Source organism: Schistocerca serialis, chromosome 1 (genome assembly GCF_023864345.2).
Source record: "Schistocerca serialis cubense isolate TAMUIC-IGC-003099 chromosome 1, iqSchSeri2.2, whole genome shotgun sequence".
Classification (NCBI taxonomy): domain Eukaryota; kingdom Metazoa; phylum Arthropoda; class Insecta; order Orthoptera; family Acrididae; genus Schistocerca; species Schistocerca serialis.
The window spans coordinates 835,861,215-835,881,260 of NC_064638.1; the positions used below are offsets into that span (position 1 = coordinate 835,861,215).

Sequence of the window (20,046 nt, forward strand, 5' to 3'; positions counted from 1 at the left end):
GAATACAGAGAGATATCAAAATTCTACAAAGAATACTTTCATAAACAAATTCAAATATAAAGAAGGAAACTGTTTTAAAAACTCTTTCACCTTGCATGTAACATTGTTTTAGTTGATATCTTGATACAAAAACAAAATAAGTTCACTTAGAGGTAAGAGATCATATCTTTTCGTAGTATTTATTGTTGAGTTTATACAACTGTGTACCATGGCTTTGTAATGATGGGACTTCCGTATTACTTAATATAAATTGGAGAAGGGAACCCAAATTGCATCTTTCCTATTAGTCCATTAAAGGAATTGTGATTCCCCAGGAGACATGCAGTTAATCACAATGTCTTTTAAGTTCGTGTAATATCTGGGAAGTCTGTCCTTTGTACTAATTTTCGTCATATCTGAAAGTCACATACTGCCCCACCTGCAGTTGTACCAACGAAGCATTTTCACAATATGCAAGGTGTTCCTTGCACTGCTGTAACTTTGCTGTACCTGTGTTCCAAAAAATCTTTGTAAGATTTGATCTCCTGAGAAGAAGCAAAGGATGTGATTATGTTTTGTATTCTTCAGGTGTCAAAATGTAATTGGATGGTGATGTAGCTTACAGCTGGCTCTTCTGGCAAAGCATTTTACATTTCCACCAGTACCGTCTCAGGGGCTCTTCCCATAGCATGAAGCAAAAAAGTGCCGTTCTGCAGCAATCCCAAAATCTTCTTGATGATAAGTTAGGTTTGTGAAGTTCTTAATTTTGTACACTTATGCAGCACCATCAGTGAACTATATAATTTTTTTAATCCACCCATCTGCTAGCTGCAGTTTGATATTGTTGACAGAATGTCTCAGGAAAATATGCACAGCTGTGGCATTGTGCTGCATGTGATCAGATATGCAGCATATGCTCAGTGATTTTACAAAACTGTTGTATTTGTAGTGTACTATGAATGAATGCAAGGTTGACTGAGAATTATCCCATTGATGGCCCTGTACCTCATGTTGTATCAAGAAACTACAAAACTAGGATTTCAGAATGGACCAAATTTTCCTTGCCATATTGTAGGTATGGAGATGGAGATTATACTTTTGGTATGTAATGGTATACTGCTGCAGGTCATCAGCCATCTCGGCTGGATTTTCACAGAATTCACTCATAGGCAGCTGGAGTGTGATTATGGTGGTTCTGTGGTATGCATCGACTTACAGAAGCTGTTGATATCATCACCATGTTTCATATCTACCTCCAATTTCTGCTCAATGGATTCTTGTGCAATGTCCTTGCCAGAGCATTGGATGCATACCCACATCTTACAGTTTCTGTTGTTGGTATCACATGCAGCATCATTATTTTACAAACCAACACTACATGTCTCCATTTTGTAATTAACACAAATAAAGCTAAAAAATATGACTGACTGAGCATTGTCTGCAACAAACAAGAATATTGAAAGTATTGTTGACAAATATGAAAACCATTTCAAAAGAAGTTTCAGCACCACCTGTTTGTCAGTTATGAAACTGTTGAATAAAAAGCTGATAAAGTGTAATTTGTAAACATCTTCAAACATAGAGGAGGCAGTTTATCCTTTTCATATTGTTATTCAATCCTGGTCTTTCCATTGCCTGAAACTGTGGGTGTGAAACTCTTCTTTATTTTAGGCTTTGAACTTAAAATTTTACAAAAACAAATAAATAAAAAGAAAATTTAGTCACCTGCCATACCCTTTCTGACTTGAGATGGAACCGGACTTCTTTCCTTCTTTATATTTGGACTTGTTTACAAAACTGTTCTTTGCACGAATTATACATTTAGAAAAGTAATTGATAACTGTGTTTAGGTGTTTACAGTTCTGAGCTATAGGTCATCCAGGCATATATTTTAGGAACAATTTTCAGGGAATACAGATGGTTTATAGCTACCAATTGCTTGCAGTGCTGAATGCAGGTGGTATGTGTAAGTGAAATATTCATTTTATTATTTATTTATAATGGATGAAGTGATTTAAGATATTCTTTGGATGTAAGATTGCTATCAGACATTTAAACATTTCCACAAAAAATCAAGGAGATTCAATTGTCTACCTTACTTTTCGCAGTCAGTATTGGTCAGCATCCTTAACAGCTTTATTGGCCAGGAATGAAGGGAATTGTTACTAATTTTACTCAGTTATGATTTCAGCACCTTCTTTCTGGTCTCTCTGTGTAATCTTTGTCCTACTCATTATCCTTGCCCTGTAGTATCAATAACTATTTTCATTCGTATTTCTCTCATACAAGTATTTTTGACGTGCATCAATAGTCATAGTGAGTCATACATTATTTTATTGATGTTGCCCTAACTCCTCTCAAAAATGTGACTGGACCAAATTGTGTCATTTATCCATGTCCTTTGTGTCATGAGAAATCAACATAACTGTTTCATGTTTCGTAGTTCTGGACACTCCTTGATTGCTCTAATTCTTTCAGCGTCAGGTTTACTGTCGTTCACTTGTACAAGACGTCCTAGATACTTCAACTCTTCTCTATCAAAATGTGACTTAAGTATTCTGATAGTGATAACCGTTTCTCTAAACTTGTTTAGGGTTTTAATCAAAAGCTTACAGTATTCTTTCCAACTGGCTGAAATCAAAAGGATATTATCAACTCATACTAGGAGTCCCTAAAGCAACTCTCCCTAATGCTTGATCTAGTGCTCTTATAAAAACGGATACTGAAATATTCTTTCCGAATGGGAGCACTTGAAATTGATACACTCTTCAATTGTTTAAAAATGTGGTGTATTGTTTAGATTCCTCACTTAATTTTTTTGCCTGTAACCAGATGTTGAATCGATCAAGATAAAATACTCATCTTTGCAAATTTATCTATTGAAGTCCTTGCATTTAGAACAAGATGGACACTGCCAGTAGTTTTTCTTTACTACTGACAGAGGATTGTTATAGGCACTAATACTAAGCTTTGTTGTGTGTTGGTCTTGCAAACACAACTGGGCCATACAGCTCTTGTTTCTACATATCTGTCAATAAATTTGATTGGAACACTTTTATGCAAATATCTTGTCTGGATTGATCCTGAACTTCTTCATTATTTTGTTCCACTGATATGTTAGCACTAGTTAGTATCTGTATTTTATTTGAATGAAAGATTTCTATATCTTAAAGTTCTATTGGAAAAAATCAAGTATTACATGATGTTTCAGTAACCAATCTAAATGTAGCAATACTTGCATATTTGTGTTAGGCACTACTAATAAAGTTTGGGTGAAAGAAAGAGGTCCAGTTTGCATTGGGATTCTTGTTTCTAGTTTAATTACCTTACCTTTATATCCGGCTATTCTGACTACATACACTACAGTTAGGGAACAATGACCTCAGCAGTTTGGTCTGATAGAACTTAACTAATATTGGTAATATTTCCTTCATTTTGCATGCTGTAAACAACTCTTCAGATATTAAAGAAATTTTGCTACCAGAATCTACATATATCTCTAGATTATTGCCACACAAAACTCCATATACTCTAGGTTTAAACATTTTCTCATCATTATGGAGTTCCTCCTATGATACCCATTTCATGGCAGATATTTGTTAGCTGAAACTATGTATTTTTCTACACATGACCTGCATAGTGTTCAGTCACATCTTGGCCCTGGACCCAGGATTCTCTCCATTTTTCTGGATAATCACTGGATTGTTACTTTGCATCACATCTTCGTTAGTATTTATAACCTCCACACATGATGCAAGTCAGGTTACTTTGAGGTACAAACACTTGAGATTTAATTTTGTTATTTTCATTTGATTTTAATTTGCTTGTATTGTTACCATGTAACCTACAGTAATTATTTTCCTATTTTTATTAAATTTACCTGAACTTTGAAAAGGTGTCCCATTTCTGTTATTACTGTTTCTCTCCTAGTCTTACTGTGTTTTGTTCTTCTCTATGTTTATTGTGTCTAGTCCTTCAACAAAGGATACTAGGTCTCCTACGTTTGACCACCCTCTACACCACATTTCTTTTTCTTTTCTGATATACTGTGGTAGCCTGTGTATCAACACTTTAACTAAGTGAGTTTCGTCCAATACATCATGTAAATACTTTGCTTTAGTTAAATGCCATTCAGTATACTTCTTGTAAGTGTCCCACGAACTATTTTAATACTTCGTATCTAAAAGCTGTAATGTTAGCTTGTCTTGGGCACTGTAGATCAGTATTTCCTCTTAAACTTCTTTAACTCCTCCCATGGTTTAAATCTTCAGAATGAGCATTACCCCATTCTGTGACATCTCCAGATGAATATCCTAATGCAAAATCTGTCTTCTTGTGATCACTCCACTTACTGGGTAATGATCTGTTAAATACTTTTAAGAAATAGATTGGGTGAACTTCCGCCTCCAGCTTATAGTTGGGGAACTGTTTTGCCCTATTTAAGCTATTGCTCAATTCCAAATCTTCTACCATCGCCACAGGTAAACTTACACAATTTCCAATTTACTCGGTTTGTAAGCTATTGTGAGTGTCTGTAATTGCACTCCAAAGTTTTTGTAATTCTTCTTGGCAATCTGTAGTATTACCCTCAAAGGTGGTGGAGCTATTCTATAAACTGATAGTATCTTCTACAAAATTATGAAGTTTGGTTTCTAAAGATTTAAATATATCTTCATTATTTAAGAGCTTGTTATGCTCTAAAGAGTCTACCCATATATTCATAATGGAAATTTCAAGTTGTACTTCGTCGAACTCATCTCTACCATTACGAAAATATTGGTTGAAGCGAGGCCCAAGAGTGGCCTAAAGACCAGCTTATAAGTGAACATTATTTTTAGTCTTTTTAAAAAAAAAAATCTCACGGGATAGATAAGGATGGTTCTCGGGTAGGACAATCTTTATTGTCTGTAATACAACATACAATCACCATTGATCTTTGTTTTACAATTTCCATTACCAATCTTGCACCATAAGAAAATATACTCATCGGCATTCAATTTCTTCTTCCTTCGGCTACTCAAAGTAAATGGCATACTAGGAACAACTGTACCATAAGGCTGCTTAGCCAAAAGTCCTGTTGTCTCTGCTATACTCCATGTCTTCCATGTTAAAATATTTCCATCTGGAAAGGCTTCAAGGCCACCATAGTCTGCATGGTTGCCCCATACGACAGCAAGAGTAAGCCATGTACTACCTCCGAAAACTGCTTGTACATCACATGTGAAGTTCAAATGGAGTCCACGAAACACATTTGGACCTCCAATTAACTGTTGTTTATTAAACTGTCCAGCCAAATCAATGTCAATAGCTTTCAAACTGCAATACACAGGAAAGCTGCGCCACCAGCGACGACGCCATGCACGTCGCCGAGGCATTGCTGTTAACGTGTTAACGTGCCACAGCAATGCCTCGGCGACGTGCATGGCGTCGTCACTGGCGGCACAGCTTTCCTGTGTATCGCAGTTTGAAAGCTATTGACATTGATTTGGCTGGACAGTTTAATAAACAACAGTTAATTGGAGGTCCAAATGTGTTTCGTGGACTCCATTTGAACTTCACATGTGATGTACAAGCAGTTTTCGGAGGTAGTACATGGCTTACTCTTGCTGTCGTATGGGGCAACCATGCAGACTATGGTGGCCTTGAAGCCTTTCCAGATGGAAATATTTTAACATGGAAGACATGGAGTATAGCAGAGACAACAGGACTACTTGATGTACTGTATCAGGTATGTTTTCTGTGAAACTGTTAACATTTGTGTCAATATCTGTTAACTTTGTTGCCTGCCCTGTTATTAGAACTGTGAAGTCCTCTTTTATTGCTTTAGTTACCTTACTAGTAATAGTTTTTTACATGATATCTTGTTTTGCATGAAACTTAACATGCAATTTCTTCTGTTGTAGTATTTTTCCTCTGAACTCTGTAAGGTCAAAGATAGTAAGGTTGAAGATAACATTTCGAAATTTGAGCTTGAAGTGTCAAATTTAGGGTTTAAAGTGGCAAACAGTTTTTTATTATTGTCATTATATTCTTTCAATATATCATTTAAATCTGTTGTTATGTGAGTACTAGTTTCTTCTAATTTTTGATTAATGCTTTCCATTAACTGGTTATTATTATCGGCTAATTGTTGCTTTAGTGACTTAAATATTTCATTCATTTCTGTTGAACACATACAGTATGACAAAATTCACTGCATTTAGTATCTCATCGAATGGTGGCTGCTTCTGCCAGCTGATGGTGGTGTGCCGTTGGTGCTCATAGGATGCAACTAGGTGGCTATGTGCCGCCAGCAGTCAAAGATTGCCCCAGGTTGTTGTATTGAGATGCATCTGTAGCATGCCGCAGCACCCACGATTTCTGTGTCTCTCCATCAAAATTCTTCTTAGTCATTGATCTTTTTCGTGTCGGATGACACTGTAGTGTTGCTGATATTGGCAAGCAATTTTCAATTTAAATTCGCATTTAACTGCTTAGTTCTGCATCACTTGTTGTTTGTTGCCCATAGCAACTCTATCTTCTTGGTATACATGCTCTTTGTTTATTTGGCAAATTCTGTCGTTAATGCTCTTCTTTTGCAATTTTTCCTCAAGGACATGGTTGTCATATATGACAAAAAAATAAATAATATATCCATTTGTGTTTTGGTTGTGTTAGTTGGTTAAGTTTGCTTTTGTATCACTTGGTACTAGTTCACTTGCATCATACACAATGCATCACAATATTCTGTTAGAGGATTACTTCTATTTTGATGAATCTGACTTGTATGTAATTCTGGTTGCCATGCAGAACTTTGTGGACCAACTGTGCTGTGCCACACCTGTGTGGACTTCTCCAAAGTGTCTTCTCCGCTGCAAGAAATTGCTAAAGCTTTCCGACTAATGACTTATACCAAATTATCAAATGATGACTGAACACACATCTTCAATTTCAACCGTCCATTTCCAAATGTTTATTGCATAAAGGCATTTCCAGTTCACTCCGTTAACATGACGTAAATTAGCTTCTTCTTTATGAGAACTCAAAGAAGAGCACCGCTGATCTAACAGTAATGCAGAAGGTTTCCTATGTTAAAATCAAAAAACATAATTGGTTTTTCTCCTAAGAGATTCCATAATCCCGTTTATTCTGAGTGCATCTTATGGGTCCATAGACAGCATTCTGCTGTCTTCTACGCACTATGCCTACTTCTTTCCTCGTTTGCCCAGCCTGTAGGAGCAGATATGGTGCACACAGTAGGTGTGTTGATATTTGACCTTGCTACTTTACTTAAACTTTGCGAACATCTTTAGCTGATACGGCAATTCTTCGTACAGCAGAACATTGATCCAAAATGTCCTGTTACACTACAAATTTCCCAAAAATATATTTCAGTTGCTCATCACATCTAGTACATACTTGCTTTGTTGTTCCATCTGATCCATTTTCCCAACCAAGTAAATTTATATAGAAAAAGGCCAGTGACTAGTAATCTGATCTCTGCCATATGCTGTTTTGTCATTCAAATTTGCATGTCTGAAAGCACATCTGTATTTGTAACATGCAAACGATATATGACATATTTACGTTCTCGTTTTCACATTTCATTCCGTCATTGTAACTGTTATGAATTTTAATAGGTGTCTTTGAGGAGAAGGGGTTGCATGAAATTTGGGAATTTATGTTGTTTGATTTATACCGAAACTTTTTACAGGAACATGGATGATCTAATTTCACAACAGAAGGTATTTGCCATATTTTGTTCATTTTATCTGGCATATGTTTTATGTTGTTTTCTAATTTCATGACTTAGCCTATCACATCACATTGAGTGGATGTTCTGTTCTGTTCATAGTTATAAGATGCGCTGAGAAAAAGATTTTAACTGCAACAGACCATTGATTACTGAATTACATGTGTAGCACTTTCACACCTTATTCAATAAAGTAATGTATGTTTTTTTTCTTTCTGCAGGAATTAGACAAACAAATTATAGATTATACAAGCACCTACGAACCTGATGATCAGTTAGAGTGGTCTCTTGTCTTAGAAGAAATAAAGTCATTTATTAAAGCTGATGGTGTTGTCAGTGTTTTGCATGCAGATTCAAATACCATTGTGCTTTCCCACAGGTATGAAAAGTAAAAGGATATCTATTGATATATTACAAACCTTAAGTAATTAGTTATTTGTGTAGATAGGCCTAGTTATAAAGGAGGATAAATTAGTTGTACCTTTTAGAACATTATGTATTATTAAAATAAACATTAATTACTGATTTGGTCCACACACATTTAATGTAATGTAAAATCTCTTTCTAAGATCTTTTCCAAATAATTTATTCTGATTTTATTATTAGCATATAGCCCCAATATGTAGGATTACTAGTCTGCTGCTTTCTTAAAAATTCAAACATTTTTGTTCGGGCATTCGCCATACCCACACCCTGCTTTCGGATCGCCACATTGTGTACCGTGATTTGTCACTCCACACAATGCTTTCCTTGTATTCAATCATCCAATGTTTACGCTCCTTACACCAAGCAAGGCATCGTGTGGCATTTAGTGGCATGATGTGTGGCTTATGAGCAACCACTCGACAATTAAATCCAAGTTTTCTCACCTCCCACCTAACTGTCATAGTACTTGCAGAGAATTCTGATATCGTTTGGAATTCCTGTGTAATGGTCTGGATAGATATCTGCCTTGTGAAGGGAGATGAAAATTTAATAGTCATGGGTGACTGGAATTCGAGTGTAGGAAAAGGGAGAGAAGGAAACATAGTAGGTGAATATGGATTGGGGGACAGAAATGAAAGAGGAAGCCGCCTTGTAGAATTTTGCACAGAGCACAACATAATCATAACTAACACTTGGTTTAAGAATCATGAAAGAAGGTTGTATACATGGAAGAACCCTGGAGATACTAAAAGGTATCAGATAGATTATATAATGGTAAGACAGAGATTTAGGAACCAGGTTTTAAATTGTAAGACATTTCCAGGGGCAGATGTGGACTCTGACCACAATCTATTGGTTATGACCTGTAGATTAAAACTGAAGAAACTGCAAAAAGGTGGGAATTTAAGGAGATGGGACCTGGATAAACTAAAAGAACCAGAGGTTGTACAGAGATTCATGGAGAGCATAAGGGAGCAATTGACAGGAATGGGGGAAATAAATACAGTAGAAGAAGAATGGGTAGCTTTGAGGGATGAAGTAGTGAAGGCAGCAGAGGATCAAGTAGGTAAAAAGACGAGGGCTAGTAGAAATCCTTGGGTAACAGAAGAAATACTGAATTTAATTGATGAAAGGAGAAAATATAAAAATGCAGTAAGTGAAACAGGCAAAAAGGAATACAAACGTCTCAAAAATGAGATCGACAGGAAGTGCAAAATGGCTAAGCAGGGATGGCTAGAGGACAAATGTAAGGATGTAGAGGCCTATCTCACTAGGGGTAAGATAGATACCGCCTACAGGAAAATTAAAGAGACCTTTGGAGATAAGAGAACGACTTGTATGAATATCAAGAGCTCAGATGGAAACCCAGTTCTAAGCAAAGAAGGGAAAGCAGAAAGGTGGAAGGAGTATATAGAGGGTCTATACAAGGGAGATGTACTTGAGGACAATATTATGGAAATGGAAGAGGATGTAGATGAAGATGAAATGGGAGATATGATACTGCGTGAAGAGTTTGACAGAGAACTGAAAGACCTGAGTCGAAACAAGGCCCCCGGAGTAGACAATATTCCATTGGAACTACTGACGGCCGTGGGAGAGCCAGTCCTGACAAAACTGTACCATCTGGTGAGCAAGATGTATGAAACAGGCGAAATACCCTTAGACTTCAAGAAGAATATAATAATTCCAATCCCAAAGAAATCAGGTGTTGACAGATGTGAAAATTACCGAACTATCAGCTTAATAAGTCACAGCTGCAAAATACTAACACGAATTCTTTACAGACGAATGGAAAAACTAGTAGAAGCCAACCTCGGGGAAGACCAGTTTGGATTCCGTAGAAACACTGGAACACGTGAGGCAATACTGACCTTACGACTTATCTTAGAAGAAAGATTAAGGAAAGGCAAACCTACGTTTCTAGCATTTGTAGACTAGAGAAAGCTTTTGACAATGTTGACTGGAATACTCTCTTTCAAATTCTAAAGGTGGCAGGGGTAAAATACAGGGAGCGAAAGGCTATTTACAATTTGTACAGAAACCAGATGGCAGTTATAAGAGTCGAGGGACATGAAAGGGAAGCAGTGGTTGGGAAGGGAGTAAGACAGGGTTGTAGCCTCTCCCCGATGTTGTTCAATCTGTATATTGAGCAAGCAGTAAAGGAAACAAAAGAAAAATTCGGAGTAGGTATTAAAATTCATGGAGAGGAAATAAAAACTTTGAGGTTCGCCGATGACATTGTAATTCTGTCAGAGACAGCAAAGGACTTGGAAGAGCAGTTGAATGGAATGGACAGTGTCTTGAAAGGAGGATATAAGATGAACATCAATAAAAGCAAAACAAGGATAATGGAATGTAGTCTAATTAAGTCGGGTGATGCTGAGGGAATTAGATTAGGAAATGAGGCACTTAAAGTAGTAAAGGAGTTTTGCTATTTGGGGAGCAAAATAACTGATGATGGTCGAAGTAGAGAGGATATAAAATGTAGGCTAGCAATGGCAAGGAAAGCGTTTCTGAAGAAGAGAAATTTGTTAACATCCAGTATTGATTTAAGTGTCAGGAAGTCATTTCTGAAAGTATTCGTATGGAGTGTAGCCATGTATGGAAGTGAAACATGGACGATAAATAGTTTGGACAAGAAGAGAATAGAAGCTTTCGAAATGTGGTGCTACAGAAGAATGCTGAAAATTAGATGGGTAGATCACATAACTAATGAGGAAGTATTGAATAGAATTGGGGAGAAGAGAAGTTTGTGGCACAACTTGACCAGAAGAAGGGATCGGTTGGTAGGACATGTTCTGAGGCATCAAGGGATCACCAATTTAGTATTGGAGGGCAGCGTGGAGGGTAAAAATCGTAGAGGGAGACCAAGAGATGAATACACTAAGCAGATTCAGAAGGATGTAGGTTGCGGTAGGTACTGGGAGATGAAAAAGCTTGCACAGGATAGAGTAGCATGGAGAGCTGCATCAAACCAGTCTCAGGACTGAAGACCACAACAACAAACAACAGATATCTGCCTATTACACATTATGGCCCTCTTCAACTGTCGGCGGTCTCTGTAATCAACAGGTGAGATCAACCTGTATGCTTTCGTGCTGTACGTGTCCCTTCATGTTTCCACTCCACTATCACATTGGAAACAGTGGACCTAGGGATGTTTAGCAGTGTAGAAATCTCGTGTACAGACGTATGACACAAGTGACACACAATCATCTAACCGTGTTCGGAGTCTGTGAATTCTGCGGAGCACTCCATTCTGCTCTCTCACAATGTCTAACGACTACTGAGGTAGCTGATATGGAGTACCTGGCAGTAGGTAGCAGCGCAATGCACCTAATATGAAAAATGTATGTTTTTGTGGGTGTCTGGATACTTGATCACGTAGTGTATGTGTTGTACAATAATGTAATATTGCAGCCACATGAAGTGGTACTTGTGAATACCATCTGCAAACTGTGTTCAGAATAGAGTTGGTAGTAAAGAAGTAATAAATTAAAACGCTGTATTTGATGCTGAAGTTTTACTGCGTGAACAGTGAAAATGAAAATGTGGTAAGGGATAAACTTTTTTTCCCATCAGTTTTCTTGGGGGGGGGGGGGGGGGGGGGGGGGGAGTTTCAGCTCGAAAAAGTTTCTGGAAAATTTGCAGTTATGAGCAAAGTTTGTTGCAAGTTTATAAGTGCTCTCATTCACAAATACTGGCTGCTAAGTCCAGATATTTGTATGCCATCAGTTAGGCTGCCTCAGGACAAAGACTCAGTTTCTGACTGTAATTCTTGTCTTACTTGATTAACCTTTTAACATAATCTACTCATAATGTGGTATCCACATTATGAGTAGAATATGACAGCATTTTAAATTCTGTCAGTAATTATGTAAAATATTGGAAATCAAATTTTTGTTGCCCAAGGAAGCAGTTAGACAGACAACCTGCAACTAGTATTGTGTTCTGAGACAGTTGCTTAGTAATATAGGTTTCTTCCTAAACTATTATTGTAGTTCTTTGTTATCACTTAACGACACTGAAGTGCCAAAGAAGCTGGTGTAGGCAGAATACGTGCTTTGGTCAGCAACACATATATAAGACAACAAGTGTCTGGTGCAGTTGTTAGATTGGTAACTGCTGCTGCAATGGCAGGTTATAAAGACTTACGTGAGTTCAAACATGGTATTGGAGATGGTGCATGAACGATAGGACACAACATCTCTGAGATAGTGATGAAGTGGGGATTTCCCCATACGATCATTTCACAAGTGTACCTTGAATATCAGGAATCCAGTAAAACATCAAATCCACAACGTCACTGTGGCTGAAAAAAGATCCCGCAAGAACGGGAGCAATGATGATTGAAGAGAATCATTCAGCATGACACCCTTCCGCAAATTGCTGCAGATTTCAATAGTGGGCCATTAACAAGTGTCCGCATGCAAACCGTTCAACCAAACATCATCGATATGGGCTTTTGGAACTGAAGGCCCATTCTTGTGCCCTTGATCGCTGCATGACATGAAACTTTACACTTTGCCTGGGCCTCTCTACACCGACAATGGACTCTTGATGACTGGAAACTTGTTGCCTGATCGGACAAGTCTCATTTAAAATTGTATCGAGCAGGTGGACTTGTATGGGTATGGAGACAATCTCATTACTCCATCGACCCTGCATGTCAGCAGGGGACTGTTTAAGCCGGTGGAGGCCCTGTAATGATGTGGAACATGTGCAGTTGGAATGATATGGGACCCCTGATATGTCTAGATATGGCTCTGGCAGGTGACACATACATAAGCATTCTGTCTGATCACCTGCATCCTTCATGTCCATTCCGACAGACTTGGGCAATTCCAGCAGGACAGTGCGACAACCCTCATGACCAGAATTACTACAGAGTGGCTCCAGGAACACTTCCGCTGGCTAGCAGACTCCCCAGAAATGAACGTTATTGAGCATATCTGGGATGCCTTGCAGTTTGCTGTTCAGGAGAGACCACCACCTTCTTGTACTCTTACAGATTAATGGACAGTTCTGCAGGAATCTTGGTGTCAGTTCCCTCCAGCACTATTTCAGGCATTAGTCGAGTCCATGCCATGTTGTGTTCCGGCTCTTCTGCATGCTCTTAGGGGACTGCACAATATCAGGGAGGTGTACCAGTTTCTTTTGCTCTTCAGTGCATAATGTTCAAAGATCTGAGTTATTTCCTCTTGTATATGAAATTATATGCCTAGGTTTCATACTATTTTCTACAAAAGTGTCTGTAACTGACTGGATGTTTGAGAACCTACCACCAATTTCTGGCATAATTCATATGTTTATGTCTTAATGTAAAATGAATGTAGACTTTCTATAGAACTTGAATTTTGTCGCCGCATGGACAATACATATATGTTAGGAGTATTTTCTCACTGGTGTCCCACCAACTGAAGTGATTGGGTGAGTAAGATGCTGGACTTTTTGTTGAGAAGTGCAGGTTTCATGTCTGTGTAGCCAAGCTGAGTGGTGCAGTTGATAAGACATGCTCTTGAGGTCACTGTAGATGAATGTTGTGATGGTTCCTGCATGAAGTCCATGGTCAGTTCATCTCTGCATCCTTTTTCTGACCAAGCTACTGCTGTCTTTGATCTTAATGTCACTGGGACACAAGAACTGTATCCTCCCTGCCTTTTACAGATATCTTGTAGATACTGTTCAGCATTTATCACCACCTAAGGTGTCACATGACTGTAAACTACATTTCTCATTTAACTAGTATATATGAACCTTCAAGTTTTGATGATGTGTTCAGTTGTCTCATGTTATGTTGACAGCATAGTGTGCAAGACAGCTTTGCAAGAGTATGTGTGAGCTAGTTTTACAGCTAGAAAACATAGTTCCTTGGTATTGTATTGAATTGTGAACTCTTTGACAGAAAGTTTGTCTTGACATCTGTTATAAATTTGGCGTCAGTGTTTTCCTCTCATATAAAGTCACTGCCTGATGCCATCATTTATAATATTTGGCTAGTTTGCATGGATACTGAAGATAAGCACCAAACTAAAGTTACCATACGGAACACTTTTATGTGGAGATGATTATGATTTTTGTTTTGTTACTGTCTGCAAAGCTGTATATTGAGCCAGCTTGCATAGTAGTTAAGGCATTGAAACTCACACTCTGGAGGTTTGGTTCAGTTCCCCCATTTGGTTGTCAACATATAAGTTTCCTGTGATTTCCTAATTCGCTTAAGTCCAATGTCTAGATGATTTTTCTATAGAGAAAACGGACAATTTTCTTCCACATTTTGAGTTCATCCTCCATCTCTAATGACATTGTTCACAATGGGACATTTTAACACATACATTTCTTCTCCCTTGTAAAGTCATGAAAGAGGTTGATACTCTCTTCCTGCCCTTAGTCAGAAAAATAGTGTATCTCTGTAAAAAACAAAAAGAGAGAGAGAGGACAGTGTATTATATTGGAATGAATATTTTTAAAGTAATTGCAGACAGTATTTCGATACGTTATGATTATAAAGTTAAAATTATTTGCTTCATAGCCATTACAGTTCTATTAATCGGCTAATATTGGGTTGAAGGAGGAGGATGTTACTCCCCTGTTTTCTGCGGGTATACTCCTATTCAGTATATGTACAGCGTATTCTAGCATTTTACTTCAATCTTGCCAATGTTGCTGCTTGTATTTTTTGAACATGATTGTTTAATCTGAAAATCTGAGCTTAGATCAATGAAAAATTGCAACAAATGTGATATGGTGCAAATTGCTTGAAACATATGGACATATGTTTTGCAAGAAGGTCTTACAGCTGAAACAAATACTGAAATCCAAGGTGTCAAGATCAGACTGTGAATATATTTAACTGTAGACATAACAGAATTGTATAACTACATGTATAAATTTTTATTTCATGTTTCTAGACTCAGTCCATTAACAACTCCGCCCGTTGAGAAGTCTCCCATTATGAACCTCACTCTTCAAGAAATACTCATAATTGGCAACTGCAATGATCAGGTCAGACAATATTATTGGTATAAACCTAAAATATTACTGAAAGTTTAAAAAAAATCTTCAAATACTTATTGTGCTATGCTACTTTTTTAACTTCTACAGGTAAAATTTAGTGAACTGACAATGGATATGTTTCGAATGGTGCAAACCCTTGAAAGAGAACCTCAGGATGAATACAACCATATTTATGATGCATCTCCTGCTCCAGTGCGGGCTTCCATTGTAAGTGTTAACTACCATGTAATGTGTGTGACTTAGGACTAGAGATACATTATTATTTTTGTCTGGATGGGCCCCACAGCCTCAATATATTTGAAAAATGACATGATTCCACCAGACTGTATTTTAAATTACTTTACTACACTGCTAGCTTCAGACACTGTCCATTTTCGTGTGCATCCAAAAAACATACAAAACACTATAATAATAAAAAAGAAGAGCAAAAACATGGAAGTCATACACAAAAGTTATTGGATACCTCCTAATATCATGTTGGATCTCCTTTTGCCTGGTATAGTGCAGCAATTTAAAGTCGTTGAAATTTCCCTACTTGAGCCAGGCTGCTTCTATAACTATCCATAATTGTGTAAGTGTTGCTGGTACAGGACTTCGTGCACAAACTGACCCCTTGATTATGTCCCATAAATGTTCGATGGCATTCTTGTTGGGCGATGTGGATGGCCAAAAGATGTACTCGAATGGTCCAGAACTGTCATAACCTGATGATGGGGGTCACAATATGCTTATGTGAACCCCTCAGTCGAATAGGAAGCCATGTGGGATTTTTCAGGTCTTCCGACTCTTTGGCACGCACTGCTTCGTGCAAGGGAATAAGTCGGCGACAGGGTCTAGCTCAGGTTTATCAGATGTCTGTGGTTGGATATTGTGCAGAAAGACTCGGGTATTTGGCTATGGAGGTAGAAATGGAGAAACTAGCTTCTGGGTTGGTACCTTGGTCTGATCATATTGCCTCGTCCCAAGTTTACATGAACATGTCGAAGGTCACAGTATCCAGGTCATAATTTTAACGAGTTTAGAACATAGACGAGGCTTACTACATACTAGAACTGCTAGAACAAATAGCCTGCCGGGCCTATTACTTCGACTCTTATCATCAAAAGGAGCCACTTTCTTATTGCTAAAATCGAACCCTCAGATTCCATTACATGTCACACTGTAAGTGACAATCAGTCATAGGTACATGTAAGCCTTGACAGACTAACTATCCACAGTCCAGAGGTATCTGTAAGCAAGAATACAGTTCCTTCTTAGTGTATAGGTTTAATTGAATAGATTTTTCCACTGACATAATTTTCTGCTTTTGGCTGATGAGTCATGTGAGGCTTGTCTGCTGGCAGGAACTCTCGAACTGTTGAGCTCTGTTTCGCTGGTCGACTGGTGGCCTCTGCTTATAGATTTTATGTGAATGAGTCACATTTTTACCTGCAGTTCTCAATCAGCTAACTTGCAATCAGCATGTCTCCTTTTTTTCCAATCCCTTCATGATTCGCTCACTACAAAATGATATTCGAAAAAATCATAGCTCAGTGATGTGTTTGGGAACATGAAGTCCATGAATTGCAGCAAATGGGCTCCTGGTAGCTGAACGCAACAATTTCCAGTCAATGATCAGTTCAGTTAGACTAGAGGGCCCAGTTAGTTCCAAGTAACGCAGCCCAGGCCGTTATGGAGCCACCACCCACAAGGTTTCATGATGCCTTGTTGACAACTTGGGTCCATGGCTTTGTGGGGCCTGCGCCACACTTCAACCATATGATCAGCTCTTACCAACTGAAATCGGCACTCGTCTGACCAGGCCACAGTTTACCATTCGCATAGAGTCCAACCTATATGATCACAAGCTCAGGAAAGGTGCTGGATGCAGACAGTGTCGTACTGTCGGCAAAGGCACACACATGGATTGTTTGCTGCCATAGCCTATTAACGTGAAATTTTGCCACTCTGTCCTAATGTATATGTTCGCCCTACATTCTTCATTGAGTTCAGCGATTATTTGATGCAGTGTTGCTTGTTTGTTAGCACTGACAACTTTATGTACATGCCACTGCTTTTGGTTGTTAAGTGAAGTCCGTCAGCCAGTGCTTTGTCCATGGTGAGAGATAGTGCCTGAAATTTGGTATTCCCTGCATGCTCTTGACACTGTGGATCTCTGAACATTAAATTTCGTAAAGATTTCCAAAATTGAATGTCCCATGCGTCTAGCTTGAATTACCATTCCACATTCAGAGTATGTTAATTCCCTTTGTACGGCCATAATCACGTCAGTAACCTTATCACATAGGTACAAATCACAGCCCTGCCAATGCAATTCCCCTTTATACCTTGTGCATGCGATACTGCTGCCATCTGTATTTGTGCATCTCACTATCTTGTGACTTTGTCATCTCAGTGTATAACTACATTGGATATAGAATTAAACAAACATAATAGTTACCTGTTGTCAGTGCTGGATTTTTAAGAAGAGAGGTTCCCGTACTGTGACCTTCTGGAGGAGGAGGTAGGGGAGGAGTGTTTTTGAAATTTAGACTTCTTAAATTATTATTTCAACACTTTTCTGTGCATTTTAAAAGCCTGAATACAACCTTTTTACTGGTAAAAAATAAAGTTCCATTGTACCACATCCCAAAATCTGCAGTTCTGATTTCTTGTTGTCAGAGGGTACTACTGGTGCATACCAACACAGATCAAACACCGTCCTTAGTAACAGATGTGGCCACATCATTGTCAGTTCATTAAAAAATCACGCGTATTGCATATTTGTGTGCACTCTAGTCGTCAGCTACCATCTTGGCATCAGGGAAATGAACCATGTAATAATTACTACAAATCACACTGCAAGCACCTGTTCAAATGACTGTCACATTTACATGAATGCACATCCCGTGGTTTTTTAATGAACTGACAGCAGTGTGTCCACATCTGTTAGTATAAGTAACTACTATGTTTATTCAGTGCTACATCCAATGTAGTTACATGACTTTCATGTTTTCAATGACCGTTTTTATTTTTTTGTGTGTTGTATGTTTTTAGATGCATTTGAAAACGGACAATGAAACCAGCAATGCAAATAAAGTTATTTAAAACATAGCCTGGTGGAATTATGTAATTTTTCAGACATGTTATTCTCTTTATGTATAAAGCACACACTTCCATGAAGTAATTGAAAAATTACTTGCTTGTTGCTATCCACTAGACAGTATGATATCAGAAAGATATATTTCAGCTTTCACAAAAGGCTTACTTTATTTGATGTCTTCTTATTACATTGGTTCAATAATTCAAGCAAGGTATGAGTCCTCCACAACACTGCCCTTCAGTTGATTTCATTACTTTTGTGAGTAATTCTGTTCCATAACGTATTGTGTTCATCTTGTTTTTTTATTCATTTTTATTTGTCTTATTGTATTATTCATGTTTTGTGCTTCTCATAAATCAAACATTTTCTTAAATTTATTTTCAAATTTCCATTTTTCTATTTTTTGCCCTACACTTTAAACTGTTATACATACCTTGTTGTCTGTCTATAGTCAAAACATTGACAGTTCATTCATTTTAGGTCTTGAAATATTCATTTTCATCCTAGTTGGGGTTTCTTTTGAAATTATTTGTCTCAGCTGGCACATTTCTTCCTTTCTTGTGGCATTTATTTGTGCTGTTTTGCATTGACCTTGTATTCTAGTCTGCTCTGCAGTGTAACATCCCTTTCCTCATTTGTTGGGGCATTTGCTTTTCCCATATGGGCTATTTCTCCTGATATCATTTGCGTTTCTTCCAAAAAAATATCATGATGTCTGCTAGTATTGTCCTCTTTTTAATACAATTTTACTTCTTATTTGTGTATGTTGGTGGATTATGTAGAACATGCAGTCTGCTTATTTCTCAAACTGAAATTTTTGAGAGTTATATATAGAACTTAAATGACTACAGTAGTAGCTGCTTCTTTCTAGTCTCTAGATCTTCAAACTTTGTTGTAAATGTTAACAGCGCCATGTTCACATTGTTGAATGCTCTGTTCTGTCATTAATATTCTGTTTAAGAAAGTATTCTAATACAAGCAGTATGTCAGCTTTATTTCTCTAGTCCTATTTTACTTTTTCTCCATATAAATCACCCACTTCCAAATTTTTTTTGTACATTTTTTACTCAGTCTTACACTTAAACATTGTATCTGTACATAGTCATGTAGTATTATTCTTGTGTTATTGTTATCAGTTGTGAGCAAAGTTGTACAGTGGTTAGGATACTGGACTCATATTTGGAAGGAGTAGTGTTCAGATTTCTACTGAGCTATTGCAGTAAGAGATTTCTAATTTAATCTATGAGAGATAAGTAAAAATTCCATGGCATAGCACAAAGCTAGCCTTGATGTCAATGATTTTCTTTGAACATGTTGCACAATAGTATAAGTCAAATGAAAACTTAATGTGTGGAAGAGTTTTGTTTCTATGGGATTTTAAAGGAAATGTGTTGTACGTGTGTTATTCAAATGAGTAAAAAATTGATTCTCCATCAGTGTATGACAGAATCAGGTAACAATGAAAAAAAAGAAACATTTTCCAGATGTCCTGCAACATTTTGTATTTAATATTTCAGCTTCTTTAGCCTTCATCAGGTGACAGCTGACTGTGGCAACAGCTCATATAACTCTTGAAACACAGATATAGACGATATGAAGTAAAATACACGGGAAAAAATCACAAAAATAATGGAATGTATGAAGTATGGGGGAAAGGAGATGAAACCAGAGGGAGTAGGGCTGATAGTGAAGGTGAAAATTAGCTAAAATGACATGACAGCAATGAAATCAAAGAAAAAAATAAATAAAAGGGCCATAACAGTGGGATGCAGATCAGTGGCTGGATATGTCTCAAGAGAAGGGACAGCAG

At 37.6% G+C, this 20,046-nt stretch overlaps 1 protein-coding gene across 3 annotated transcripts in view; it reads left to right on the forward strand.

Moving 5' to 3' along the window:
- The window catches only part of LOC126484906 (protein SCAI), a 104,333-nt gene that overhangs the window by 4,127 nt on the left and 80,160 nt on the right, over positions 1-20,046 (forward strand). For all 3 annotated transcript variants that reach the window (XM_050108517.1, XM_050108509.1, XM_050108525.1), the window contains exons 6-8: positions 7,933-8,090; positions 15,049-15,142; positions 15,242-15,361. In XM_050108517.1, coding sequence (XP_049964474.1) covers positions 7,933-8,090; positions 15,049-15,142; positions 15,242-15,361 — 372 coding nt within the window. The remainder of the gene's footprint in view (positions 1-7,932; positions 8,091-15,048; positions 15,143-15,241; positions 15,362-20,046) is intronic.